Raw genomic sequence first — 24,045 nt, forward strand, 5'->3', positions numbered from 1 at the left:
AGGGGACAAGGTGACAACACTGGGCCTGATGCCCAGCTAACAGGTCTCTTTGCTGGGTCCAGCCCTCCTGCTACCCCCTTGACCAGCCCTGGAGCCGAGGTGTTCTCAGCCAGCCTGTGAGTGACGGTAAGCTACTTACTTCTCCACTCTCTTTCTACATAAATCGGAGCAACTAGTAAAATAATACTTGAATTGAGCAAAAATTAATCTACTGTATAACCTTTTGAGAACACGTTGATCCTTAAAATGAAACTATAGATGACAGGTAAAGACAACTTATGAATTATTTTCTCTAATATCCTAAAGTATGCTTGTTTAAAAGTCACCTTAAAGTCGCTAGATAATTCCACACCACACAGTGCTAGGTAAATCTGCTGGTAGCAGAGAAAGTGGCATACATTTACGAAACCAAAACAACTTAAGGCTGTGGCTGTAAAAATATGTATTTGTGGCAGTAGAGTGGGGCTGTTTCATGTAAGGGTTGTAGCTGGTTCTGCATCAGGTTACGGTGTTTTTTTCTAACAGGTGGCAGGGGTGGGGGTTGGGAGGGCAGGGGGGAGTCAAGTCTCATGTTTTAAACATGTCTAGAAACATAAAACACCTGTGGAGCCGCAGTGTCCATGTCTGTGTGTTTGGCGTGTGTCCGTGTGTGCGTGCATGTGCCTGTGTGCGAACATAATGACAAAAACAAGATGACACAGCTGTCACATGTGTTAAATGTTAACTCGTATGCTGAGGAGCCACGCCTGTCCTAGGATTCATCAGGGTCAAGGTCTGTTTGAGAGAGACAGCCAGACCTACAGCCCTTTCGGAGACACCCAGGCAGCCTCAGTCCTGTCTACCCAGAATCTCCCTTAACCTCCCAGCCCAGCCCAGACCTCCACCTCTCCCCCAGCCCAGCTGAGCTGACTGACCCCCAGCCAGAGCCCCATCGTTGGACACACTCTCAGAATTGAGCAGGACACGGAAGATATCCAGTACTGCACAGGATTATATGAAGGTATTGTAATGAGGAAGTGCAAGAGTCAAATAAGCTTGATGCACAGGAATGTGTGTGTTTTTTGAGATGTGTTTTTTAATTGTTTTAGTCATTTGTCTTCTATTATTTCATCGGACTGAAGGTTTTGTGACAGAACCTTTGGAACAGAAGATATGAGCTGAGGGAATCCCATCACATACATTTAATATGCCCTCCATTTACTCCACTAGCTTGCTCCTGTTTGTCACAAAAGAACCTGTGTGAACTAATGTCGTCAGAGATTGTGTTCTTGAATGCTCTCAGCCCATATCTTCTGTTCCAAAGGTTCTGACACAGTTCTGTCTGTAAAATAATTTTCAATGCATCTTATGCTCTTTGTGTTGTGGTTGTGTTGTCAATGTTGTTCAAAGAATGTATGTACCATTATTTAACAGTGTAAAATGTCGGTTGGTCTATGTATCTGTTTTCAGGAATAGGTAGTGGCCAACATGGACAACAGGATAACTCAGATTTCCCGAGAGGACTTGGAAGATCTTAGAGAAGCTTTCAACAAGATTGGTCAGTGCAACACACACATACACACATGTACTGATGTTGGAACGTTTATGACTAATCACAAAGCCTTCTTCTTAGGCAAAGGTGTTTCCTGGTTATCTACAGTGTCAGCGGCTGACACAGCTTGAGCCATGGTTAGGCTTTAGATAACCCTGTTTCTTCTCTCATAGAGCCGTCTTTATTTTCTTCTTCTAATGTAATGTAATGTAATGTCATGCATTCATTTAGCAGAACATACAATCAAAAAAACATATATACACACAATTTCATCCCATATGCACACACAATTTCATCCCATCGACCCTTACTTCAAATTGGCTAAATTAATAGATTATTTCACCCTCATTACATTTCTGGGTTTCTATGTACACACGTGCGTGTGTGGTTGTGCACGTGTGTGTTTGCAGACATTGACAACAGTGGACATGTGAGTTACTTTGAGTTGGAGGAGCTGTTTAGAGAAGCCAGCTTCTCTCTGCCTGGATTTAAGATCAGAGAGATAGTAGAGATATTCATCGCTGGAGACACCAACAAAGATGAGAAAATCAGCTTTGAGGAGTTTGTATCGGTAAGAGATACTCACACAAACACACAAACACATTTTACACCCTTTTGATAGTGATGTCATCATTCTCAGTCAACCTCACAGATGTATTGAAGATGTATTGAAACATTATTTTACATACAGCAGATACTGTAAATGGTTGTTCATGACCTTAGATCATACTGGTTCTGTGGAGGAAAGGGAGATCAGATCACAAGTTTAGTGACAGTTGGGAGAACAGGTGTCTTATGCCCATATCCTTCCAAAACAAGGAAACAAAAACAGTTTAAGGAAGGTGGAAGAATACACATTTTTATATTTCAAACACATACAAACTAAAACACACACACGTACACTCACTATTGTGTGTTAACTGTAGATCTACCAGGAACTAAAGAGTAAACAGTTAAGTGAGACGTTCAGAAAGACCATCACAAGGAGAGATGGCATTTGTTCATTTGGAGGAACGTCCAACATCTCCAGTGAGGGAACCCAGCACTCTTACTCAGGTAATAAGTTCAAGAGGAAGTGAGAGATAAATTATGCGTGCCAGTCTAGCAGACCAGTGATCTCAATACATCAGTATCTTATTCAAATATATATGACAGTGGGATAAAGTGTGTGTGTGTATGTTAGATGAGGAGAAGGTGGCGTTTGTTAACTGGATAAACAAGGCTCTGGAGAAGGATGAGGACTGCAAGCATCTGCTCCCCATGAACCCTGACAACGACAGCCTGTTCACCTCCGTCCGCGATGGCATCCTGCTCTGGTAACACACACAGACACACACACACATGCACCCCTGTCTGTACCTCTGTGGGATTATTTGCTGGATAAGAGAGTTTATTGTCTTTTTTCTCCTTCAGTAAGATGGTAAATCTCTCTCAGCCAGACACCATTGACGAAAGAGTCATCAACACCAAGAAGCGGACTACCTTCACCATGACTGTGAGTACATGTTCCTTCACTAGGACTTTGAGTACATACTCACACTTTTTCCTTCGCATTCAAACTTTTTCCTTTCAACCGGCAGGAGAATCTGGTGCTGGCTCTGAACTCAGCATCAGCTATAGGCTGTACTGTTGTGAACATTGATGCTCCTGATCTGATGGCTGGGAAACCCCACTTGGTTCTGGGGCTGCTTTGGCAGATCATCAAGATTGGTTTGTTTGCCGACATTGAAATCAGCAGAAATGAAGGTAAGTGTGCACCTTTAACCTCATATAACCTAGTGTGACCTAGTACAACCTAGTGCAATTTAGTTCAATGTAGTTCAACGTTTCACACAATAAATTATGAGTTATGCAAACCTCATCAATGATCTGGTTTGCATCCAGCTCTGATTGTTCTGCTCGGAGAGGGGGAGGAGATTGACCACCTTCTGTCCATGTCACCTGAGGAGCTACTGCTGCGCTGGGTCAACTATCACCTTGGCAACGCCGGGACTGAGACAATCAAAAACTTCAGTGAGGACATCAAGGTAGGATGCCACACACTCACACATACATACAAATGCAAACACGTGCCAAAACACACATGCACAAACACACACATTATCACACACAGGTTTAATCACTTGTGTTTCTGTGCTGCAGGATTCCAGGGCCTACTTCCACCTGCTGGATCAGATCTCTCCTAAAGGAGACGGAGATGACGAGATGAAGATTGATATCGACATGACCGGCCTCAATGTGTGTTCATCTCAAATGTTGTGCATGTATCTAAAGAAATGTGTGTGTCTTGGTCAAGACCTGACTGGACTGACCGAGGCTTTCTATGTGGGTGGGTGTGCTTTTGCGTGTGTGTGTGTTTTTGTATTCACAATGTGTGTGTGTGTTTGTCTGCATAGGAGCGAGATTACGAGCACAGGGCTGAGCTGATGTTGCAGCAGGCTGCCAAGTTGGACTGCAGGCAGTTTGTGTCTGCCCAGGATGTTACCGCTGGCAACAGCAAACTCAACATGGCCTTCGTGGCCAACCTGTTCAACATGTACCCTGCCTTGCGAATAACACAGACCAACGGCATTGACACAGCGCTGATAGAGGGTCAGAAACACACACACACACACACTCACTCACGCAAACAAACACAGATAATAGTCACCTCCCACGATTGCTGCTACACATCCGCTATTGTCACTTTACTTTCCCAGACACTGTGAATGACACATGAATGTGACACTGACATATTCTGACACAATTTTTGTACCTCTTGCACTGTACCAACTGTTCACACTGTGGCTCTGCTAATTGCATGTTTGCACATTTGTCCGTTAATGTCTTATGTATATATAGACCGGTATGTTAAAAAAGAAAATCTTGTATTAACTTTTTGTTTTAGTGTTATATGTAGCAGGGAATTTTAAGAGACAATAATTGTAATGCCCAGAGAAACCTTGTGTGATCTGTGCAAAAGGTCAATAAAACACTTTGATTAACTTTGACACAGAATAGATGATTTGCTTTACAAGGTATTCTCATAAATCTATAATTCCTCAAAATGAAGAGTGTCTGGCTGATGGTATGGTGTTCTTATAGGAGAGTCCAGAGAGGAGAGAACATTCCGGAACTGGATGAACTCACTGGGAGTTTCTCCACATGTTAACCACCTTTACTGGTAATCTGTCTGTCTGGCTGTCTGGCTGTTTATCTTGCTGACTGACTATTCCTATGATGCAGGTTATGTTAATGTTAATGCATGTTCACAATTGTATGTGCTTATGTGTGTGTGTTGCAGTGACCTGTGTGATGCACTGGTGATTCTGCAGCTTTATGAGAAAGTGAATGTTCCTGTGGACTGGAAGAAAGTCAACAAACCCCCATACCCTGCCCTTGGAACTAACATGAAGAAGGTAAATACACACACACCCTCACTCATGTACACTCACACATACACACAGACAGTGCTTAATTTGTAAAGTGGGAGGTCCCGGAGCGCAGAGGGGGGATGGATCCGGCAACTCAAAACGGGGGTTGGAGGTAACGGAACCCCCCCAAAATTGCACTGTAAAGTAGCGAAGCACGGGTAAAGTGCTGTGTTGGCCAAGGCCACGACCCCCAATGTTTACAGTAAACAGGGCAATGTTTATTTTAAATTCAGAACATGCACTGCATGGGTGAGAAATGTAAAAAAAAATACATTAACATTTAGCAGACGCTCTTATCCAGAGCGACTTACAGTAAGTACAGGGACATTCCCCCGAGGCAAGTAGGGGTCAAGTGCCTTGCCCAAGGACACAACGTCATTTGGCACGGCCAGGAAGCGAACCAACAACCTTCTGATTAATAGCCCGACTCCCTAACCGCTCAGCCATCTGACACCTTAAAAATACACTGCAACAATAGTTTTTACAAGCGAAACGAAACGAGGCTAACAGCTAGCCTACTCAACCAGAACAAGCGCAAGTGTCACTTGAAGTGCCTCCCCTCTGTCTTAAGCTGAACATTCACCTCAAAACGCATTGAAAATGCAAACACAAGATTTTTGTGGAACTGCAATGGCCAATAAAGACTAACAAGACAGATAACAACATTGAACACTACACAAACAGTAATTATTCTTTTCATTTAGGTGAATAATTTTTCTTAGTGACACAGGAGGTACTGTATCCAATAAAAAAGGTTCCCGATCCAACGTCGGAGGTGCCGGAACATGTTCCGGCGTGTTCCGGCTCAAATTAAGCCCTGCACACAGACACTAAGACTCACACTATGTGCTATTATTCGTGACAATAATGTATGCAGATGCTTTTATCCAAAGCGACATACAGTACAGGGGGGATTTGAACATGCCAGGTCAAGTGCTCCAACCACTGAGCTATATTCTCCCTATGTTCTAAATTACATTTTTTTGGGGTGTTTCGGACCCAGTTGGAGAACTGTAATTATGCTGTGGATCTGGGTCGCGGGAAGGCCCGTTTTTCCCTTGTGGGCATTGGAGGAGAAAATCTAAATGAGGGAAGCCCCATGCACACCCTGGCTCTGGTGTGGCAGCTCATGAGAAGGTACAGCACAAAACACAGATCTCACATTATCTGTTTTGTTCCTCTCTATGTACAGTATACACCTAAATGTGTTGCTCTCTCTCTCTCTCCTTCTCTCCCTCTCTCTCTCTCTCTCTCTCTCTCTCTCTCTCTCTCTCTCTCTCTCTCTCTCTCTCTCTCTCTCTCTCTCTCTCTCTCTCTCTCTCTCTCTCTCTCTCTCTCTCTCTGTCTTCCTCTCTGACTCTGTCTCTGTCCAACTCGGACTCCCTGTTTCTCTTTCTGTCTCTCTTCTACTCTCCTCTTTTCTCCTCTCCCCTCATCTTCTCCCTCTCCTCTCCTCTATCAGGTACACAGTGCAGGTGTTGTCAGACTTGGGGGATGGAGAAAAGGTTGGAGACCAGGTCATCCTTGGCTGGGTCAACTCCACCCTCACTGAAGGACGCAAGGACACTCAAATTAGCAGCTTTAAGGTGTGGGCATATGTGTCTTGATATACTGTATGCATGTGTATGTACAGAATGTATGTGTGATAATATATATGTATGTATGTGCAGTGTGCATTTGCGTGTGCCTGTTGCGGTAAACCCATTTCCTGTCCCCTGCAGGACAAGAGAATCAGTACCAGTCTGCCAGTGCTGGACCTGATTGACACCATCGCTGCAAACGCCGTCAAGCAGGAGATGGTGAATAGAGGAGAGAATGGAGAGCTGAGCAATGACGATAAACTCAACAATGCCAAGTAAACAAACTTTTACCTTTTAATCTCTGACCCTGAACACTAACTCAGATACAGACCACTTAAACTAGTTAGATTTTGCCGTTAACCTTAAACTTAAACTCCCTTTCCTTTAAACCTTGTTCTCTCTCTCTCTCTCTTTCTCCCTCTCTCTCTCTCTCTCTGTCCTCTCTCTCTGTCTCTCTCTCTCTCTCTCTCTCTCTCTCTCTCTCTCTCTCTCTGTCCTCTCTCTGTCCTCTCTCTCTCTGTCTCTCTCTCTCTCTCTCCCTCGCTCTCCCTTCCTCCCACCCCCAGGTATGCAATCTCTGTGGCCCGTAAGATTGGAGCACGTGTTTACGCCCTGCCTGAAGACCTGGTGGAGGTGAAACCTAAGATGGTATTGACGGTGTTTGCCTGCCTCATGGGGCGTGGCCTAAAGAAGGCAGACCGCTAAACCACTTGCACTGACTCACTGGCAGCCCCACCCTAGCCACTCAGGCCTATCTATCTGAAACTTCTCTTTTTAGTAATAAACAACATGTGACTTAAGTCTAAAGGTTGAATTTTTTTAATTTTAAAGGTTAGGTCTACTTTATGACTGAGCACTTTTTCTCTCTCCACCCTCCATCTTTATTGGCTCTCTGTCTTTCTTCATTATCTCTTTCTATCTCTTTCTTTCTGTCTTCTTTTCTCTCTTACTTTGTTTACCTATTAACTATGTATACAGTACATATGTGATTATGTCCATGTATGATCAATAATTTAAAAAGCTGTTAAATGTATAAATATTCCATGCATTGACATAGAAGAAATGTTGCACCTTCCTCCAAATGTCACCGACAGGCTATTTGCTAAATGTGCGCACACATCTGCTCTAACAGTAACATTCCAGTAACTAGATGTTATGTATCACCTATATTATTAAACTGATTCACCCAAAAAATGAATTTCTGCATTGCCATTATTTCTTGCAGTTGCTCAGTAACAGTGTTAATTGAGAATATACTTTTGTCACTAGTGATGTGATAACCTCGTGAGAATGTGGGATCAAATAAGGGACAAATATATTTTATATGAGTGAAAGGGTTTATCATCCATAGAAATATTTTTTGCATCTGTAAAAAAAGTTTGGTATCTATGGAAATATTGTGTGCATGTGTCAAAACGTTTTGCCTATGCAAAATATTTTTGGCCAAAACTTTTTAACAGATGAAAAACTTTTCTATAGATGCAAAATTGTTTCCCACGTGCCTAATATAATTGCCCCTTTTTTGATCCCATATGATAATAACTATCTTAACATCTTGACCGCTAGAGGACGCCTTTTGTCTTGCGGGTGCGGATGAAGATTGAACCTGGGACTTCACCATACCTAAACAACGTCACTTTGGAGCGAAAGTTTTCGAAAGACAGGAGCTTAACATTTCTCAACACTGTTTGGCAGCACTGATTTATTTGAATAACGTGGTGTTATTGTCCTGCTTTCCTCAACATCCCTGGTGTAATGATGGAGGGTTTAGAAATGTCTGCTATGATACCTGCTCTTCAAGAGCTTGCGAGGTGAGTCTTAAGCCTCGATAGCTCAAAGATAGCTAAGCTAACCGGGTTCGCATCTACAGCACGGTCATAACAATACAATAAAAATTTATACAAACTAGATGATCCTCTAGCAAACCAAGTAGTGGGAAATCCTACACGTTGTTGTGAATACAATAAATAGTGTGTGATACTTTACAGTGCCAACGCAGCGGACTACAATATGGTCGTCCAGAAACCACGGCAAATACTGTGTCAGTTTATAGACAGGATACTGACAGATGTTAACGTCGGTAGGTGAACAGTCACGTTTTATGTCCTGGAAATTGGAACACAGTATTGCATTGTAATTGAGTCGAATTCAAACAGTGTGTGTATTCATTGCAGTGGCTTTGGAGTTAAGTAAGAAGTCCAGCTCGGAGCCGGCGTGTGTAATGCTGCTAGACTTCGTACAGCACATTATAAAGTCTTCTTCCCTGATGTTCGTTAACCCTGCCTGTCATCCTGTTCATTATAAGGACTCTGAGAAGAGCAGTGTCGGTAAAGAACCCGCCTGACAGACATGATAGAAAGTGTTAATGTAGTCATGGATACATAGTCAATTTATATTCTGTATAATGTCACACCTGTCTGTCTACATCTCCAACCACTCTCCTTTCTCCATTCTGCTCTCTGTCCCACACTTTTGTTGTCCATATCCTCTCCACTTTATATTTTCCCTCCTCGTTCCTCATCCCTCTACTCCTCTCCATTCCTCTCTCCATCTCTTTCTCATCTTCACTCGTCTCTCTCCTTTTCCCCTCTCTCCCTCGCTCCTCTCCATTCTTTTACTCTTCTTCATTCCTTTTTCTCTTTCCTCTTCTCTCCATTTCCTCTGTCCTGTTCTCTCTCCTCTCCATCCTCCTCGTTCTGCTCCCCTTCTCTCTCCATCGTCTATCCCACCCTCTCCTTTTCTCCCCTCCTCTCCATTTCCCCTCTACTTCTCTCTCCTCTCCATCCTCCTCTTTTTGCTTCTCTCCATCTCTCTCCTCTCTCCATCCTCTATCCCTCTTTCCTCTCCTCTTCACCTCCTCTCCTCTGTTTTCTCTTCTACTCCAGAATTCAGCAGGTGGGTTGTCAGCAGACTCCTGAGAGTGGCGGCAGCCCCAGACTGTAATATCATCCACGGACGCATCACCGCTGTGCTCTGCTCCCTACTGCACACGCTCCGAACCCGAGCCCCAATCACCTTCAGCTCCCTCGCACAGGAGCTGCTGGGATTGGCCCAGGACCTTGGCAACATTCTCACCACACACAGACTCACAGCTGGGAAACACGCACCTCTCTCCGGAACACACACACACACCTTGTGGCCTGCGACGCTACAGCGCTTCTCTGTGTCTCCTCATGACGCCTCTGCCTACCTCACCCCCTCGCCTCTCCTCCTCTCGGGCCCCGCTGCCATGGAGACCCTGGTTGCCGTGACACTAGACGTTCTGACCGACATCCTAAGGGGTGTCACGTCTCATCGTGACGTGGGCGTGGCTTGGGACACCGCCTGCTCTGTCCTGGCCAATGGCACGGTCAGGCTGAGGAGGGTCACCATGGTGATGCTGAGGACTTTGGTGGAGCTTGGGGGATTTCCCAAGAGGCGGGGCCAGGAGTTCTTTACAGCCTTCCTTTATGTGCTGCACACACACTTCCACAAACTCTCACACCCACCAGTAGAACAGCAACCCTATGGCGGAGAACTTTTCAAATTGACAAGCTGCATTTTCAGACCTGTAGAGGGCTTCCACAAACTCGACCCCGCATACACAGTCCCCTGCTTTGAGCGTGCTCACCTGGCTCTACTGTTGGAGCAAGTGTGTGTATTAGGGGGGAAGAGGGTGGGGCTCGGTGCCGAGATCAGCCAATCGCTGTGTCTGCTCTTCGATTTCCTGCTCTCTGTCGCCCCTGGATACGAGAGCGCCCCGGCCCTGAGGAGACAGAGGTGTGTGGAAGTCTGCAGAGCTCTCACACAAAGTATCGGCACAGAGACACAGGCTGAGGTAAGTACACACACACATACACTTTGTGTCACACACACACTGCATGTCTAGGCGTTTCACACCCGCTCCTGCGTGTTGCAGTGCGTTGAGGGGTTTCTCCACGCCGCTCTGAAAGCCGAGGTTGCCATTGTAACGCCGGAGGGGGAGACCGTTGCCAAGAGACCCAGGATCTCCAAAACCCCCCAGACGTAGGTTACCTGTCTGCACGTTTACCACAGGTCAAAGGTCAGATGATCATGCTAAAAGTTCTCACTGTGTAAACTGTGACTGTAGCATCGTTTCAGGTTCAGCGTCATGTGTCTTCTCACCCCTTCGTTTTATGCAGACCTAATTCAGTGTGTGTGTGTGTTTCCAGAGAGGTGGACATGTGTGTGCGGAGCGACGTGTGGGCAGCTGTCAGCAGCAGACTGCAGGAGCTGCTGACCTCTCTGGACCCTGACCTTGATCCTGACCTTGACCCTGACCCCCAGACCACCCTCACCACCCTGAAGGGCCTAGGACTCATTCTACACCTTGCAGGCCTCTGCTACTCTCCCACCAGGTCTCTCTCTCTCTCACACACACACACACACACTCTTTTACAACAGACACACACTATGGTTGGATGATAGGAACACATTTTCCTATTGACAGCCATCACTGCTTCAATTGGTGGTAGTGGTATAACTGAGCACAGTTGATCCGTGATGTGTACGGATCCCTGGAATTCCCTAAATCGGATCCCTGGAATTCCCTAAATCTTGTGCGAATTATCTCCGACCACTTACTTAACCAGGACTTAAGTGTGCATGTTATTGTGGATCTGCTGATAGAACAACAAGCAAGTTTTTTTTGTGAAGGAGGCATGTTGAATCCCGACGAATCAATCCAGGATGCTTGCGATAATAATATTTAACCCTTGTGCTGCCTTCGGGTCACATGACCCAAAGGTTCACAACGAACCATCGTTGTGTTTACCCAATTTTACCCAATACAAAAACAAATAAATAGCATTTTCTTTTAACCTTCGCAATGTGGGGGGTCTGAGACAGCCCAACGGTTAAAAGAAAATTCCTCACTATGCGGTAAAGTTGTCGCAATACAACGGTGGGTCACAATGACTGATGGGTCAGAATGACCCGAAGATAACACAAGGGTTACGATTATAATATACAGAGGTATTAACGCATTGACAGTGATGGGTAGCGGAGGACTGTAAGAACTTGAAAACCTCCTGCATCATTTAAGTCTCAATAAATGGAAAGCAAAGTCAAATTTGTCTCCTTTTTTGCTGATCCGAAAACTTATCTGATCAGTTACTCAAAACCGTGTTTCGATTTGCAAAAGAACATACGTATACAAAATATCATATATTACCATTTAAATATCCAGAAAAATACACCGCAATGGTTTCAGCCAAATTACCAGTGTCCTCGTCAGACTGCCCAACCCTAACACCCACCCACACACACACATTCTCTCGTGTAACCCCACCCTCCCCCCCACACGCACACTCTTCATAGGATACCAGCAACTTTTCACTTACTGTACCTATTCTCCTCTCCTGCTGTCCTGCTGTGTTTCCCCCCCAGCCCCTCTCCCCTCCTCTGGGTGTCAGCTGACACTCTGGGCCAGACCCTGCAGACCTGCCAGTCCATCTTGAAAGCCATGAGGACTGGTTCCCCTCACATGCAGCCTGCCTTCCAGGTCATAGTCAGGGTCTTGGATTCCATCCTCTATCTTACCAGTAAGAGGAAAGCACACATTTACACATACACACATATACATTCACACACACGCGTACATTCGCGCACACTTTATCTCTCTATCCCTCTTCTCTGTTTCTCTCACTATTGCCCTTCTCTCTCTCTCTCTCTCTCTCTCTCTCTCTCTCTCTCTCTCTCCCCCCCCCCCCCCCCCCCCCAGTGAACACCCCAGAGAAGGAGTGCCTGCAGCAGAGTGTGTGTGCACTGCTGTCCCTCCCCTGGGTGTGGGAGCAAGTGTCTTCCCCGGCCTATCAGAGCGCAGCATTCCCCTCTAGTCTTCCCAGTCTGGCTCAAAACCTGGCCTCCTGCTTTTGTAAGTCCTCATCACAAAGATACCAGCTCTCTTTCTAGAGATACCAGTTTTGTTTATAGAGATAAGATCTGTTTCTAGATATACCAGCTTTGCTGTTAGAGATAACAGCTCTGTTTCTAGATGCTGCTAGAGATACTAGCTGCGCTGCTAGAGATACAAGCGCTGGTTCTAGAGATACAAGCGCTGGTGCTAGAGATACCAGATATGTTGCTAGAGACATCAGCTCTGTTGTTAGATATACCAGCTGTTGCTATAGAAGTGTGTGTGCGTGCAGCCCCACAGGTCCACGCAGAGTGCGTGTTCCTGCTAGCGCTGCTGCGGAGAGGCGTGTGTGAGACGTGGCGCGTGTGTGTGTTCTCGCGGGCGTTGCAGAGTGAACATGAGGGTGTGAGAGCTGGGGCCGCCAGAGCCTTCCCTCTCCTACTGCATCACCTGGAAGCCCGTCACCAACACCTCATACACACCACCCTGCTGTGAGTGAACACACACACACCTCATACACACCACCCTGCTGTGAGTGGACACACACACACCTCAAATACCCTATCCTGCTGTGAGTGAACACACACCCATGTATATACCCACACATACACACAGTTACTGTATACACACAAACACACTATTTAACATATACAGTAGTTGTATATAGAGATGTACACTCACACATACACAAATATACATACACGTACAGTACATGCACAGAATACTAAAGGCCGATGAGGATGATTAAATGATGTAAACATTTTGTAAACAAACATGCTTGTTTCTAGGAAGACACTTGACGACAGCTCTAACCTGGTGAAGGCGGAGCTCGCGAGGATAGCCGGTCAACTGACCTGTGTCCAATCAGGGAGTTCCCAGCTCACTGTCATTCACACGGAACTCTCAACACTACCTACAATCCTCTGCTCCGGCCTCAGTTTGTCTACGGAGCATGCTGGGAAAACAGTGACCCTGAAAGCCGATGTCATCAGACCCCTCCTGCCTTTGCTCCACCCTCAGACACACTGCAGCGTCAAACAGGGTGTGTGTGTGTTCCATTTTCCATTTATTCATTTAGCAGATGCTTTTATCCAAAACGACTTCCAAGAGAGAGCTTTACAAAAGTGCATAGGTCAATGATCATAAACAACGAGATAGCCCCAAAAACATTTGGGGCTATCTCGTAGCCCCAAATGGAGCCCCTTCTTAGGAGCGCTTCAACAGAGTGCTCCTAAGAAGCCCTTAGCGCTGGAAACGCGGCCATTGTGGGTAGCCAAAACATGAATCATACATTGCAACAGGCAACAAGTCCCTCAATAAGAGTCATTGTTTTCCTGGAGGAAACTAACATCAGGTCCAGCAAATCATTCCTAAGTACCGTTGTACTCCCGGAACAAGTGTGTCTTGAGCCTTTTTTTGAAGGTGGGGAGACAGTCAGTGTCTCTGATGGAGGTGGGGAGGTGATTCCACCATTGGGGGGCCAGACAGGAGAAGAGCTTGGGTTGGGAGCGGGCGCTCTTGAGAGGTGGGACCACCAGACGGTTGTCAGAAGAAGACCGTAGGTGGCGGGGGGGGTGGGGGGGGGGGGGGTGTAAGGCTGGAGGAGAGACTTGATGTAGTCGGGTGCAGTCCCGTTCACCGCTCGGAAGGTCAGTACCATGGTCTTGAATCTGATACGGGCCGTGATGGGAAGCCAGTGGAGGGACATGAGGAGCGGGGTAACATGGGAGCGTCTGGGTAGATTGAAGACCAGGCGGGCTGGTGAGGGAGAGCTTGTCATCCATGGTAACCCCAAGGTTCCTGGCAGAGGATGAAGGGGTCACCGTCGCAGATCCCAGGGTGATTGAGAGGTTGTGGGAGATGGAGGGTTTGGCTGGGATGATGAGAAGTTCTGTTTTGGCGAGGTTCAGCTGGAGGTGGTGCATCCAGGCGGAGATGGCTGTGAGGCAGGCCTCAAGAAGTCTGCCTTGTTCACAGCAGACTGGCAGTTCCAGAGCCCTATAGAAAGAGAGAGGGCAGGTGGAGGAGATCTGGATAGGTAGTGAAGGTTAGAAGTGGACCGTATATACTTTGTGACATACCTACGCCTGCAAGTGGTGTAATGAACGGGAATGCTGAAGAAACACATGCTAGCTATGAATATGTTCTAGATATAATAGAACAATACAGATAGGGTGATACTTATCAGAAGAGGTGATCCGGCCTCGTCGGCCATCCTCAGTGGACTCCCGCAGGTAGACTCCCTGTCTTTGTTCGACCGAGTCTTCGTGCGCCGAGGCTGCCAGACGAGGCTGCCACTGCAGTACTAGCTGGCTAAATATTAAATAATAAATGTTCCAGTAGTTTTGTGGAAGTTGTGTGTATGGACATTTTTGGGTTATTCTCTAGTTATTTTCTGATCACGTACATTCTGCGCCCTTCTTAAATTATGTATTTATATGTCATTCTTTTTCAATCTTTATATATATATGCTTTTTTTATGTATAATTTCAGTAATGTGCAATACTGGTTTTGTGTGTATGTTGTAACGTGTGTTGGTCTGTGTCCTAGCTTTTGTGGAAGCGCTGCCACACCTCTGTCAGCATGTGAACCTAGGGGGCGGAGACAGCGACTCGCAGGCTGTCCTGTGCGCCCTGATTGGTCTGATGGAGGATCCAGAGCCAAAGATCAGAACACTCTTCAGCCAATCAGTGCGCTTCTTACTGGCCGATGCATCCTCAAATCCTGACCAGGGTCTCCTCAGTGAGGTAAGTTCTGTCTGACCGTGAGGACGCCATGACAGTTTTCCAGGACACTTCTGAAAGGTGATCTCTCAGCTGATTGGCTGTGTCTGTGTGGCTGCTTCTCCACTCAGCTCCTGGTGTGTCGCCTAAAGGAGGCGTTCACAAACGCTAAGCTTAACAGAGATGATGAGCTACGCAGCACTCTCATCCTCACCACCGGAGAGATTGGCAGGTAGTATCCACACACGGGCAGAAGTAGGGGACTGTTTTTGATTTGACATGATTTTCACTTTTTTTCTCCCCCCTCCTTCTGTTTTTCCCTTCTCTTCCTCCTCCTCCCCCTCCATTTTCTCTTTCCTACTCTTCCTCCCTCTTTCTCCTTTCTTCTCTCCTCCATGCCTTTCCTCCTTCCCTCTTTCACTTTATCCCCTATTCTCTTTTTCTCTCCCTCCCTTCCTCACTCTCTCCCCTCCATTCCCTTTCTCTCACTTTCCTTCCCTCCTTCCCTACTTCCTGCCTCCCTTTCCCCTCCTCCACTCTCTCCCTCCCCCAGGGCAGCTCAGGGTAGCTTGGTGTCCTTCTCCCTGTTGAGGCTACTCCACTGTCTGCTGTCCAAGTCCTCCCCCGTGTCTGTAGCTGCCTACACCCAGATCCGGGCCCTGGCCACAGCCAAGAGCCTCAAACTGCAGACGCTCTTCAGCCAGTACAAGAACCCTGTCTGCCAGGTCGGAAAAAAAATAGAATCCTCAGAGAACCTTTTCCTCATAGCAAATTACCAGCTGATCTAAGCAAATGTATAGAAACTAATCCAGAGTCACTACTAGTAGACTCTGCATTTTGCCCAATTCAACCAGTTCAAAGGCTAACTAGTACAGTACGTACAAAGCCAGGTTAACCATAGCACGCAACCCAGTATAACCAGTACAGACTTATCATAGCATGCTAACCAAGTCTAACCAGTACAGACTAACCCAGTCTAACAAGTGCATACTAGCCAAAGGTTAACAACAACACATGGTCATCTCTGGTCATCATTGAGAATTCATAGAGAGACTTTCTGATGTGGTGCTCCTGCCGCTGTCTGAACGCACAGTGGCAGTCTGAAAGATAACACTGGTTTGTTGTTCTCTCTCACTCTAGTTCCTGGTTGAGTCGCTGCACTCACGTCATGTGACTGCCTTGAGGAACACTCCGGAACAGAGCAGCGAGTCAGCCAATCAGAGAGAGCTAGCTCTGGACATCCTGTCTCAAGTTGCACATGCCTTCGACTTCCCAGACCTGCACCGCTTCCTCACGGTACACACACACACATGCTAAGACACTAACGTACACACACATCCGCTGTAGATTACACACACACTTGTTATCACAAAACACATTATAATCTTGGGGTAACTTTCAGGGTTTTTAGGGTTCTAGAGAGGTGCAACACATTGGGCTGAAAAACCTTTCTGTAGTTTCTGGGTGTGTACGTATTCACGTACGTACGTACGTGTGTGTGTGTGTGTGCGTGCAGCGAACTCTCCAGGTTCTCCTACCATACTTGGCAGCTAAGGCCAGTGCCACTGGCTCTGCCCTCATACGTACACTGGCCAATGAGCTGAAAGCAAACCGCCGAGAGATCCTCATCAACAACTTCAAGTACATCTTCAGCCACCTGGTGTGCTCCTGCACCAAGGAGGAGCTGGAGAGAGCCTTCCACTACCTCCAGGTATCACATACCCTGACCCCTGACCTTCCACTACCCCCCAGGTATCACATACCCTGACCCCTGACCTTCCACTACCCCCAGGTATCACATACCCTGACCCCTGACCTTCCACTACCTCCAGGCATCACATACCCTGACCCCTGACCTTCCACTACCTCCAGGCATCACATACCCTGACCCCTGACCTTCCACTACCCCCAGGTATCACATACCCTGACCCCTGACCTTCCACTACCTCCAGGCATCACATACCCTGACCCCTGACCTTCCACTACCTCCAGGTATCACATACCCTGACCCCTGACCTTCCACTACCCTCAGGTATCACATACCCTGACCCCTGACCTTCCACTACCTAACTCATTGTAGCCTATGTGATGTTAACGGAAATCAGGCATTTGCTTGTTAACGACAATGATAAGATAATAATGTGTACTGTGTGTGCTCAGAGCGAGACAGAGATCGAGCTTGGATCTCTGCTGAGGCAGGATTTTCAAGGACTCCACAACGAGCTGCTCCTACGCCTTGGAGAGCACTACCAACAGGTCTGAACACACACGAGCATCACGTACCGTTCGCACACAACCTCTCACATGCACACAAACAAACGTTGTCAGGTTGACACTGTTGTTATTCGTTCCTGTGTGTGTAGGTGTTTAACGGGCTGGCCATCCTCGCCTCCTTCGCCTCTAACGACGACCCGTACCAGGGGCCGCGGGACATCACAACCCCCGGGCGAATGGTAATGACGCAATCAGCCCACTCAGGACTTTACCCACTCAGATCCCCATAGGTAACGCAGGTATATTCCTCCTCACAGGTAGACAGGATACAATCTTATCTTACAGAAGTCTCCCCCCCCCCTCCTTCTCCCCCAGGCTGACTACTTGCAGCCCAAGCTCCTGGGCATCCTGGCGTTCTTCAACATGCAGCTGCTCAGCTCCAGCGCTGGGGAGAAGGACCGCAAGAAGATGGTGGGTGGAGTGTGAGGAACGCCTGGAGGAGCCTGAATCCGTGTATCATTCGTTCTTTCATTTTTCAATTGAGAAACCAAAAACGAGAAACGAAAAACGATTGTTTTTCTTGTTATTCAATTGAGAAACCAAAATCCAAAAACCAAATCCAAAAACGGGGCACTGACCGAAAATGATTTAGAAATGTTGTTTTGGGTGACCCGGAACTTGTGACCCAAATGACTTCTTCGTGTATTCCACTAATGTCTCTTAATCTAGATAGCCTACTCAAACAATCATGGACTTTTATATTGTTTAGAGGAACAAAACGTGCGGCCATGGTGTCGACACCACTGTTACTCAAAGTGGCTCTTAGCGCAGCGCTGGGTTTATAGGCAAAATAGCTAACCTGGAAGGTCCTGCCGATTTTTTCGGTTGTCATCAGGATTGTAAATTAACTTTTTTGATCACCAGCCAATGTGGCTATGGTAACAATCAGAATTTCCACTAACCACATTTTCGGTGAAAATAAGAGAAATTATGAGTGCCACTGAATGCATTTGATCATTTTATTAACATTGTTGGCATGAAAAACACAAGTACAATACATACAACAAAATATACACTGAAAGTGCAAACATTCCATTTCAAGTTTGGGATCTATCTACATTCTTCCTTGTGTTTTCTGGTGGACGCTCGTTTCCATGGTTTCTCGCTCTGGTTACACTGCAAACTGCGCGCAGCCAACGGGCGTATGAGTAACAACTTCCGGGTCACCAAAAACACAATTTCTAAATCATTTTCGGTCAGTGCCCCGTTTTTGGATTTGGTTTTTGGATTTTGGTTTCTCAATTGAATAACAAGAAAAACAATCGTTTTTGGTTTCTCGTTTTTGGTTTCTCAATTGAATAACGGAAAAACGAATAATTTGGGAGTTTTGGTTTTTGGTTTATCAATTGAAAAATGAAAGAACGAATGATACACGGATTAGCCTGCGTTCTTCTGTTCCTCCAAGTGAAGTTGCATCTGTATACGGTGAACAACTCACTGGCGTGGACGTAATCTGTTGAGGTGTGTGTGGGGGGGTGTGTGTGTGTAGGTCCTGACCAGTCTGATGGCTCTGATGCGTCTCATGGGACCCAAACACATCAGCTCAGTGAGGGTGAAGATGATGACAACCCTCCGCACAGGCCTGAGATACCGAGACGACTTCCCTCTGCTCTGCTGCCAGTCAGTACACATGCACACACGCATTCCGGAGGACAGAAGGACATGTGACGACAAACGTGTTTCCTCCAGCGCATTCTTGCACTTTCGATATCTTCGCAAACACTTATTTATTTATTTTCCTCTTACCTTGTAAACACACACACCATTTTTCTATCAGTCTTTCTTACTATCTTTTTATATTTACAAACACATCTTGTATTTAATCTTTTTTTTCCGGGTCCACTTCCTGCTCTGTGCGGTCAGGACGTGGGAGTGTTTTGTGAAGAGTGTTGACCCCACCCACTTGGGGCCTCTACTGAGTCATGTGATCGTGGCCCTCCTCCCACTCATCCCCCTCCAGCCCAGAGAGACAGCTGCCATCATCAGCTACTTCATACTGGACAACAGGTACCACACAGATGCACGTGGACGTTCTTATAAACACACACACACACGTTCTTATAAACACAAACACGTTCTTATACACACACACACTCACATGTTCTTACCAACACATACACATGCTCGCATGCAAACACACACGTTCCCGCCCTCTTTCCTGGTGTCGTACAGAGAAGAGGTTCAGGATCATCTGCATGAGATCTATTTCCTGCCGGACCACCCTGAGCTTAAGGACATCCACGCTGTTCTGGACGAGTACAAAAAGGTCTGGCACCCTGATGATGATGGTCTGATGATGATGGTCTGATGATGATGGTCTGATGATGATGGTCTGATGATGATGGTCTGATGATGATGGTCTGATGATGATGGTCTGATGATGATGGTCTGATGATGATGGTCTGATGATGATGGTCTGATGATGATGATGATCGTCCCTGTAGCTGACGTCTAGGAGCAGTGACCTGGCTGCAGCCCTGCAGCGCTCCATGAAGGCCGTGCAGCACGAGAATGTGGACGTCAGGATCCACGCTCTCACCAGCTTGAGGGACATGATGCACAGTAACCAGGCATGCACACACACACACACACACGCATGCACTCACTCACACACACACACATACACACAAAGTAAACATAAAAACACATGCACACACACACACACTGATAAGATGTAAATTCTGGAGAAGGCAGGCCGGAAGGAGTCATGACAAAGGAAAGGAGTTGACTTTGGTTTATTAGTCAAGCGGCCCGGATCAAACAATCAGTTCAAGACGAACTGATGGCATGAGTGAAAACTCTGTCTCTCAATCGTGCTTAAATACATGAGTTGGACAGTACAGATATCGAATGCACAGAATTGCTTCCTTAACGGGTCTTCAGTGGTCAGTGTATTGACACACTAGAACGTTCAGCAGGTGAAGTGGTCGTTAATCACATAAGCCCTATTTGTACATGATTTTCCTTACTGTCTCCCCACTGTCTGGACTGCATGCTATATTCTGCTCAGAGGGGGCCTCGCTGCATGACCTCTTGACCTTACCGAGACACAAGCTGTACATGTACCCAGAAACTCTGCCTTACACACATAAAGTCAACATAAAAACACATGCTCACATTCATGCACACACACACAGTGAGGGGAAAATTATTTGATCCCCTGCTGATTTTGTAAGTTTGCCCACTGACAAAGAAATGATCAGTCTATCATTTTAATGGTAGGTTTATTTGAACAGTGAGAAACAGAATAACAACAACAAAATCGAAAATAAATCGAAAATGAATCGAAAATGTTTTTCAATGATTTGCATTTTAATGAGGGAAATAAGTAGTTGACCCCTCTGCAAAACTTGACTAATTCCTGGGTGGCAAAACCATTTTTGGCAATCATAGAGGTCAGACGTTTCTTGTAGTTGGCCACCAGGTTTGCACACATCTCAGGAGGGATTTTGTCCCACTCCTCTTTGCAGATCTTCTCCAAGTCATTAAGGTTTCAATGCTGACATTTGGCAACTTGAACCTTCAGCTCCCTCCATAGATTTTCTATGGGATTAAGGTCTGGAGACTGGCTAGGCCTCTCCAGGACCTTTGACCCTAGTGCTTCTTCTTAAGCCACTCCGTTGTTGTCTTGGCTGTGTGTTTGGGGTCATTGTCATGCTGGAATACCCATCCACGACCCATTTTCAATACCCTGGCTGAGGGAAGGAGGTTCTCACCCAAGATTTGACGGTACATGGCCCCGTCCATCATTTTACATTTACATTGTCATTTAGCAGACACTCTTATCCAGAGCGACTTACTGTAAGTACAGGGACATTCCCCCCGAGGCAAGTAGGGTGAAATGTCCTGCCCAAGGACACATTTTGCACTGCCAGGAATCGAACCAGCAACCTTCTGATTAATAGCACGATTCCCTAACCACTCAGCCATCTGATCCCTTTGATGCGGTGAAGTTGTCCTGTCCCCTGTGGTGGAAATTCTGACGATACTGTGTACTTTGAATAGTCAAGATGCCGGTGGAATACAATTTATTTATTTTGTATGGTACATTAGCAAACAGAGCACTCTGCGACCAGTCATAACGGAGGACATCTGTAATAGTCGTTCGACAGAGTGTTGCTGAACATCATAAACATACAGCCTTATATAAACTTGTAACATCACAAAACAATCAATCAATAGTCAATCAAAGTAGCTGTCCCATGTCTTCTGTGATTGCCCCCCCCTGACTCCCTTAAAGAGTACAATATACTGTAGTGACAGCCAAAACCAGGCCCTAATGTCCAAAGATCCTCTAGGTCAGGGAGTCATAAACCTCAGTTTAGTTAACCAATCCAAAAACCATTAACCCTTAAATCACCCCAGATTTCATGTCTCCAGATATACTCCCCTGGTTGAACTAATCTCCATCGTATAGATAGAAGGCCATTTAAGATGCTTCACCCATCCTCCAAGGACAACCTATCCCACAGGGCAGTCAGCACCTTAGGTCAACAGATAGAAGGCCACCTAAAGCCTTCTGCTAACAATTTACAACCTCTCAACCTTATCCCCCTTTTGACCTGACTTAAACTATTCTCAGGGCGTTAAGTTCATCACACCACAGAAGAATGTGTTGTTAACCAGGGTGCGAATTATACAATGACAATGGGGGGGGGGGGGCAACTTCTTCTCCGCGGCGTAAAGGGAACCCAGTACAGCGCAGGCGCGTGCTTCAGTGAACTGAAGTCTTACAATCCCTACAGGCTCTTGCGTGTTTAACGTAATGTATGCAGTCTGAAGATTATATCAGAAATGAGCTATTAGCAAAAGTATTATAGTACACACAACGTATTTTAAGGTTGAGTGCTGCAACTATCTAAAAATTTAACTACACACAATACTTTCTTTCTGAAATAAAAAGTTGATGTTATATACATATTTGACTGTTCATCACAAAATAAGGTAGTTGGAAATCTCTTTCCAGATTCTGACAAGAAATTAGACAGATAAATGAAGCTATCTTGCTTGATACAGTTCCTAACTAGCTAGCGATAGCGAACTTTTAAGTTGGTGGTTAACCATGTTTTTATCATTAACATTCTTGTGAATATTCTATAGCTAATTGCCATTACGAATACAATTGTGACAGACATATTATAGATCTAAATTATTAGTAATTTGTTTTGGTATTAGCTAGCTAACTTGCACTTTCTCCCGACGCAGGTAGCTGAGGGAGTCAGGTGGCTGAGCGGTGAGGGAATCGGGCTAGTAATCCGAAGGTTGCCAGTTCGATTCCCGGTCATGCAAACTGACGTTGTGTCCTTTGGCAAGGCACTTCACCCTACTTGCCTCGGGGGAATGTCCCTGTACTTACTTTAAGTCGCTCTGGGTAAGAGCGTCTGCTAAATGACTAAATGTAAATGTAGCTAGTAGGCTACACTGAGGTGATTCAGCCAGCTTCTGCACACTGGTCACTCGCGCGCAGTGTTTCTTGAGTTATCGCGAATTTTTACTATGGCAGTGTAATACTGTGTGTGATATTCCCTGCCATAAAGTCAAAATTTCTGTGTATCGCCAACCTGTTATTGAATGAATATGGTAAATATATTGTAATATATACGATTACAGGTAAGAACGATATATAAATATATCGAGCCTCTGACCTGTAGTTTTTACCTCTTTTGGGGGGGGTCCAAGTCTTAATCGAACCCCCCGTAATTCGCACACTGTTGTTAACTACCCATCCAAATTCGAATGAAAAAAAACCCACCGACAAGTATGTTAAATATGAACATTGAAATCATGAGAAAATCAGCAGTCTTCTCTACTTGAGACGGGGGGGCTGAAAACGGGAGAGAAACTCTTCAACGGTCTAACTCCACATTTCAGTGCGACAAAGTCTTCGCGCTTTGCACATGCTTTCAGGAACTCATTTCACATGTATATAATGTACTGAGAAGCAAATCATGGAATTTGATTTACAGCATCTTTAAGAGCCTATGTCTGAAGACGCAGCGTTTTTTCAAGTTCATTGTCGTTTCGTCATGTTAATAAATTGATCTTTCATTTCTTTTGTTTTTATTTAACCCTTATTTAATATAATATCTTAACAGTCACAATTATTGCCAGAATGTGTGGTGGTTCATGTGTTTACTGTAAGCCTATGCTTTGCGTCATGTCAGGCTAATTACATAACAGAACCGCATAAAAAAAATGATTATCCGGGTATTCGAAAATCATTTCGGATACTATTTGAATAGTGAAATCCTTTCAAATCCCCATCCCTAATACCACATGCAGATATAATGTAATGTGTGTGTATATGTACAGTAATGTACTGTGTGTGTATATGTACAGTATAATGTACTGTGTGTGTGTATATGTACAGTATAATGTACTGTGTGTGTGTTCCAGGAGGGCCTGTTGCTTTGTGTGTGTAAAACATAGTGTGTATGTGTGCTCCAGGAGTGGCTGCTGCAGCAGGTGTGTGCCAGCGAGGCTGTGGAGCCGGTGATCTCGTCCCTGGTGGCGGTACTGTTGCAGGGCTGCCAGGACTCCTCCCCCGATGCCAGGCTGCTCTGCGGGGAGTGTCTGGGGGAGCTGGGTGCCGTTGACCCCGGCCGCCTTGACTTGTCGCACACACACACACACGGCAGCCGCAACACCTTCGTGGTGAGGGTCCCTC

The 24,045-nt window shown here is 45.9% G+C and overlaps 2 protein-coding genes across 2 annotated transcripts in view; both read left to right on the forward strand.

Annotated features, from left to right (window-relative positions):
* The first annotated feature begins 798 nt into the window (after nucleotides 1–798).
* LOC134026412 (plastin-1-like) lies at nucleotides 799–7,722 on the forward strand. Its single transcript, XM_062469155.1, has 16 exons — nucleotides 799–1,000; nucleotides 1,450–1,537; nucleotides 1,942–2,102; nucleotides 2,458–2,587; nucleotides 2,715–2,847; nucleotides 2,945–3,026; nucleotides 3,112–3,277; nucleotides 3,416–3,558; nucleotides 3,674–3,769; nucleotides 3,928–4,123; nucleotides 4,616–4,694; nucleotides 4,815–4,929; nucleotides 5,948–6,081; nucleotides 6,407–6,530; nucleotides 6,666–6,799; nucleotides 7,091–7,722. Exons 2-16 carry the CDS (start codon nucleotides 1,468–1,470, stop codon nucleotides 7,227–7,229), a joined length of 1,902 nt encoding a protein of 633 aa, XP_062325139.1. The 5' UTR covers nucleotides 799–1,000; nucleotides 1,450–1,467; the 3' UTR covers nucleotides 7,230–7,722.
* A 426-nt stretch (nucleotides 7,723–8,148) lies between these two features.
* atr (ATR serine/threonine kinase) overlaps nucleotides 8,149–24,045 on the forward strand; it is a 33,459-nt gene continuing 17,562 nt past the window's right edge. The window contains exons 1-23 of the mRNA XM_062468797.1: nucleotides 8,149–8,335; nucleotides 8,513–8,604; nucleotides 8,699–8,851; nucleotides 9,410–10,341; nucleotides 10,423–10,529; nucleotides 10,697–10,882; nucleotides 11,913–12,067; nucleotides 12,247–12,399; nucleotides 12,674–12,872; nucleotides 13,170–13,423; nucleotides 14,932–15,128; nucleotides 15,236–15,336; nucleotides 15,658–15,829; nucleotides 16,245–16,400; nucleotides 16,621–16,815; nucleotides 17,265–17,360; nucleotides 17,468–17,557; nucleotides 17,694–17,789; nucleotides 18,868–18,998; nucleotides 19,242–19,385; nucleotides 19,551–19,644; nucleotides 19,823–19,948; nucleotides 23,826–24,032. Coding sequence (XP_062324781.1) covers nucleotides 8,280–8,335; nucleotides 8,513–8,604; nucleotides 8,699–8,851; nucleotides 9,410–10,341; nucleotides 10,423–10,529; nucleotides 10,697–10,882; nucleotides 11,913–12,067; nucleotides 12,247–12,399; nucleotides 12,674–12,872; nucleotides 13,170–13,423; nucleotides 14,932–15,128; nucleotides 15,236–15,336; nucleotides 15,658–15,829; nucleotides 16,245–16,400; nucleotides 16,621–16,815; nucleotides 17,265–17,360; nucleotides 17,468–17,557; nucleotides 17,694–17,789; nucleotides 18,868–18,998; nucleotides 19,242–19,385; nucleotides 19,551–19,644; nucleotides 19,823–19,948; nucleotides 23,826–24,032 — 4,092 coding nt within the window. The 5' untranslated portion in view covers nucleotides 8,149–8,279. The remainder of the gene's footprint in view (nucleotides 8,336–8,512; nucleotides 8,605–8,698; nucleotides 8,852–9,409; nucleotides 10,342–10,422; nucleotides 10,530–10,696; nucleotides 10,883–11,912; nucleotides 12,068–12,246; nucleotides 12,400–12,673; nucleotides 12,873–13,169; nucleotides 13,424–14,931; nucleotides 15,129–15,235; nucleotides 15,337–15,657; nucleotides 15,830–16,244; nucleotides 16,401–16,620; nucleotides 16,816–17,264; nucleotides 17,361–17,467; nucleotides 17,558–17,693; nucleotides 17,790–18,867; nucleotides 18,999–19,241; nucleotides 19,386–19,550; nucleotides 19,645–19,822; nucleotides 19,949–23,825; nucleotides 24,033–24,045) is intronic.

This window comes from Osmerus eperlanus, chromosome 9 (assembly GCF_963692335.1).
Source record: "Osmerus eperlanus chromosome 9, fOsmEpe2.1, whole genome shotgun sequence".
NCBI lineage: Eukaryota > Metazoa > Chordata > Actinopteri > Osmeriformes > Osmeridae > Osmerus > Osmerus eperlanus.

Excerpts from the sequence above, each read along its gene's own strand:
- LOC134026412 (XM_062469155.1), top strand. The coding sequence starts at position 1,468 with ATGGACAACAGGATAACTCAGATTTCCCGAGAGGACTTGGAAGATCTT. Across the intron at positions 4,930-5,947 it reads TTGGAACTAACATGAAGAAG|TTGGAGAACTGTAATTATGC; the intron begins GTAAATACACAC and ends TTTCGGACCCAG. Across the intron at positions 6,531-6,665 it reads CTCAAATTAGCAGCTTTAAG|GACAAGAGAATCAGTACCAG; the intron begins GTGTGGGCATAT and ends TGTCCCCTGCAG.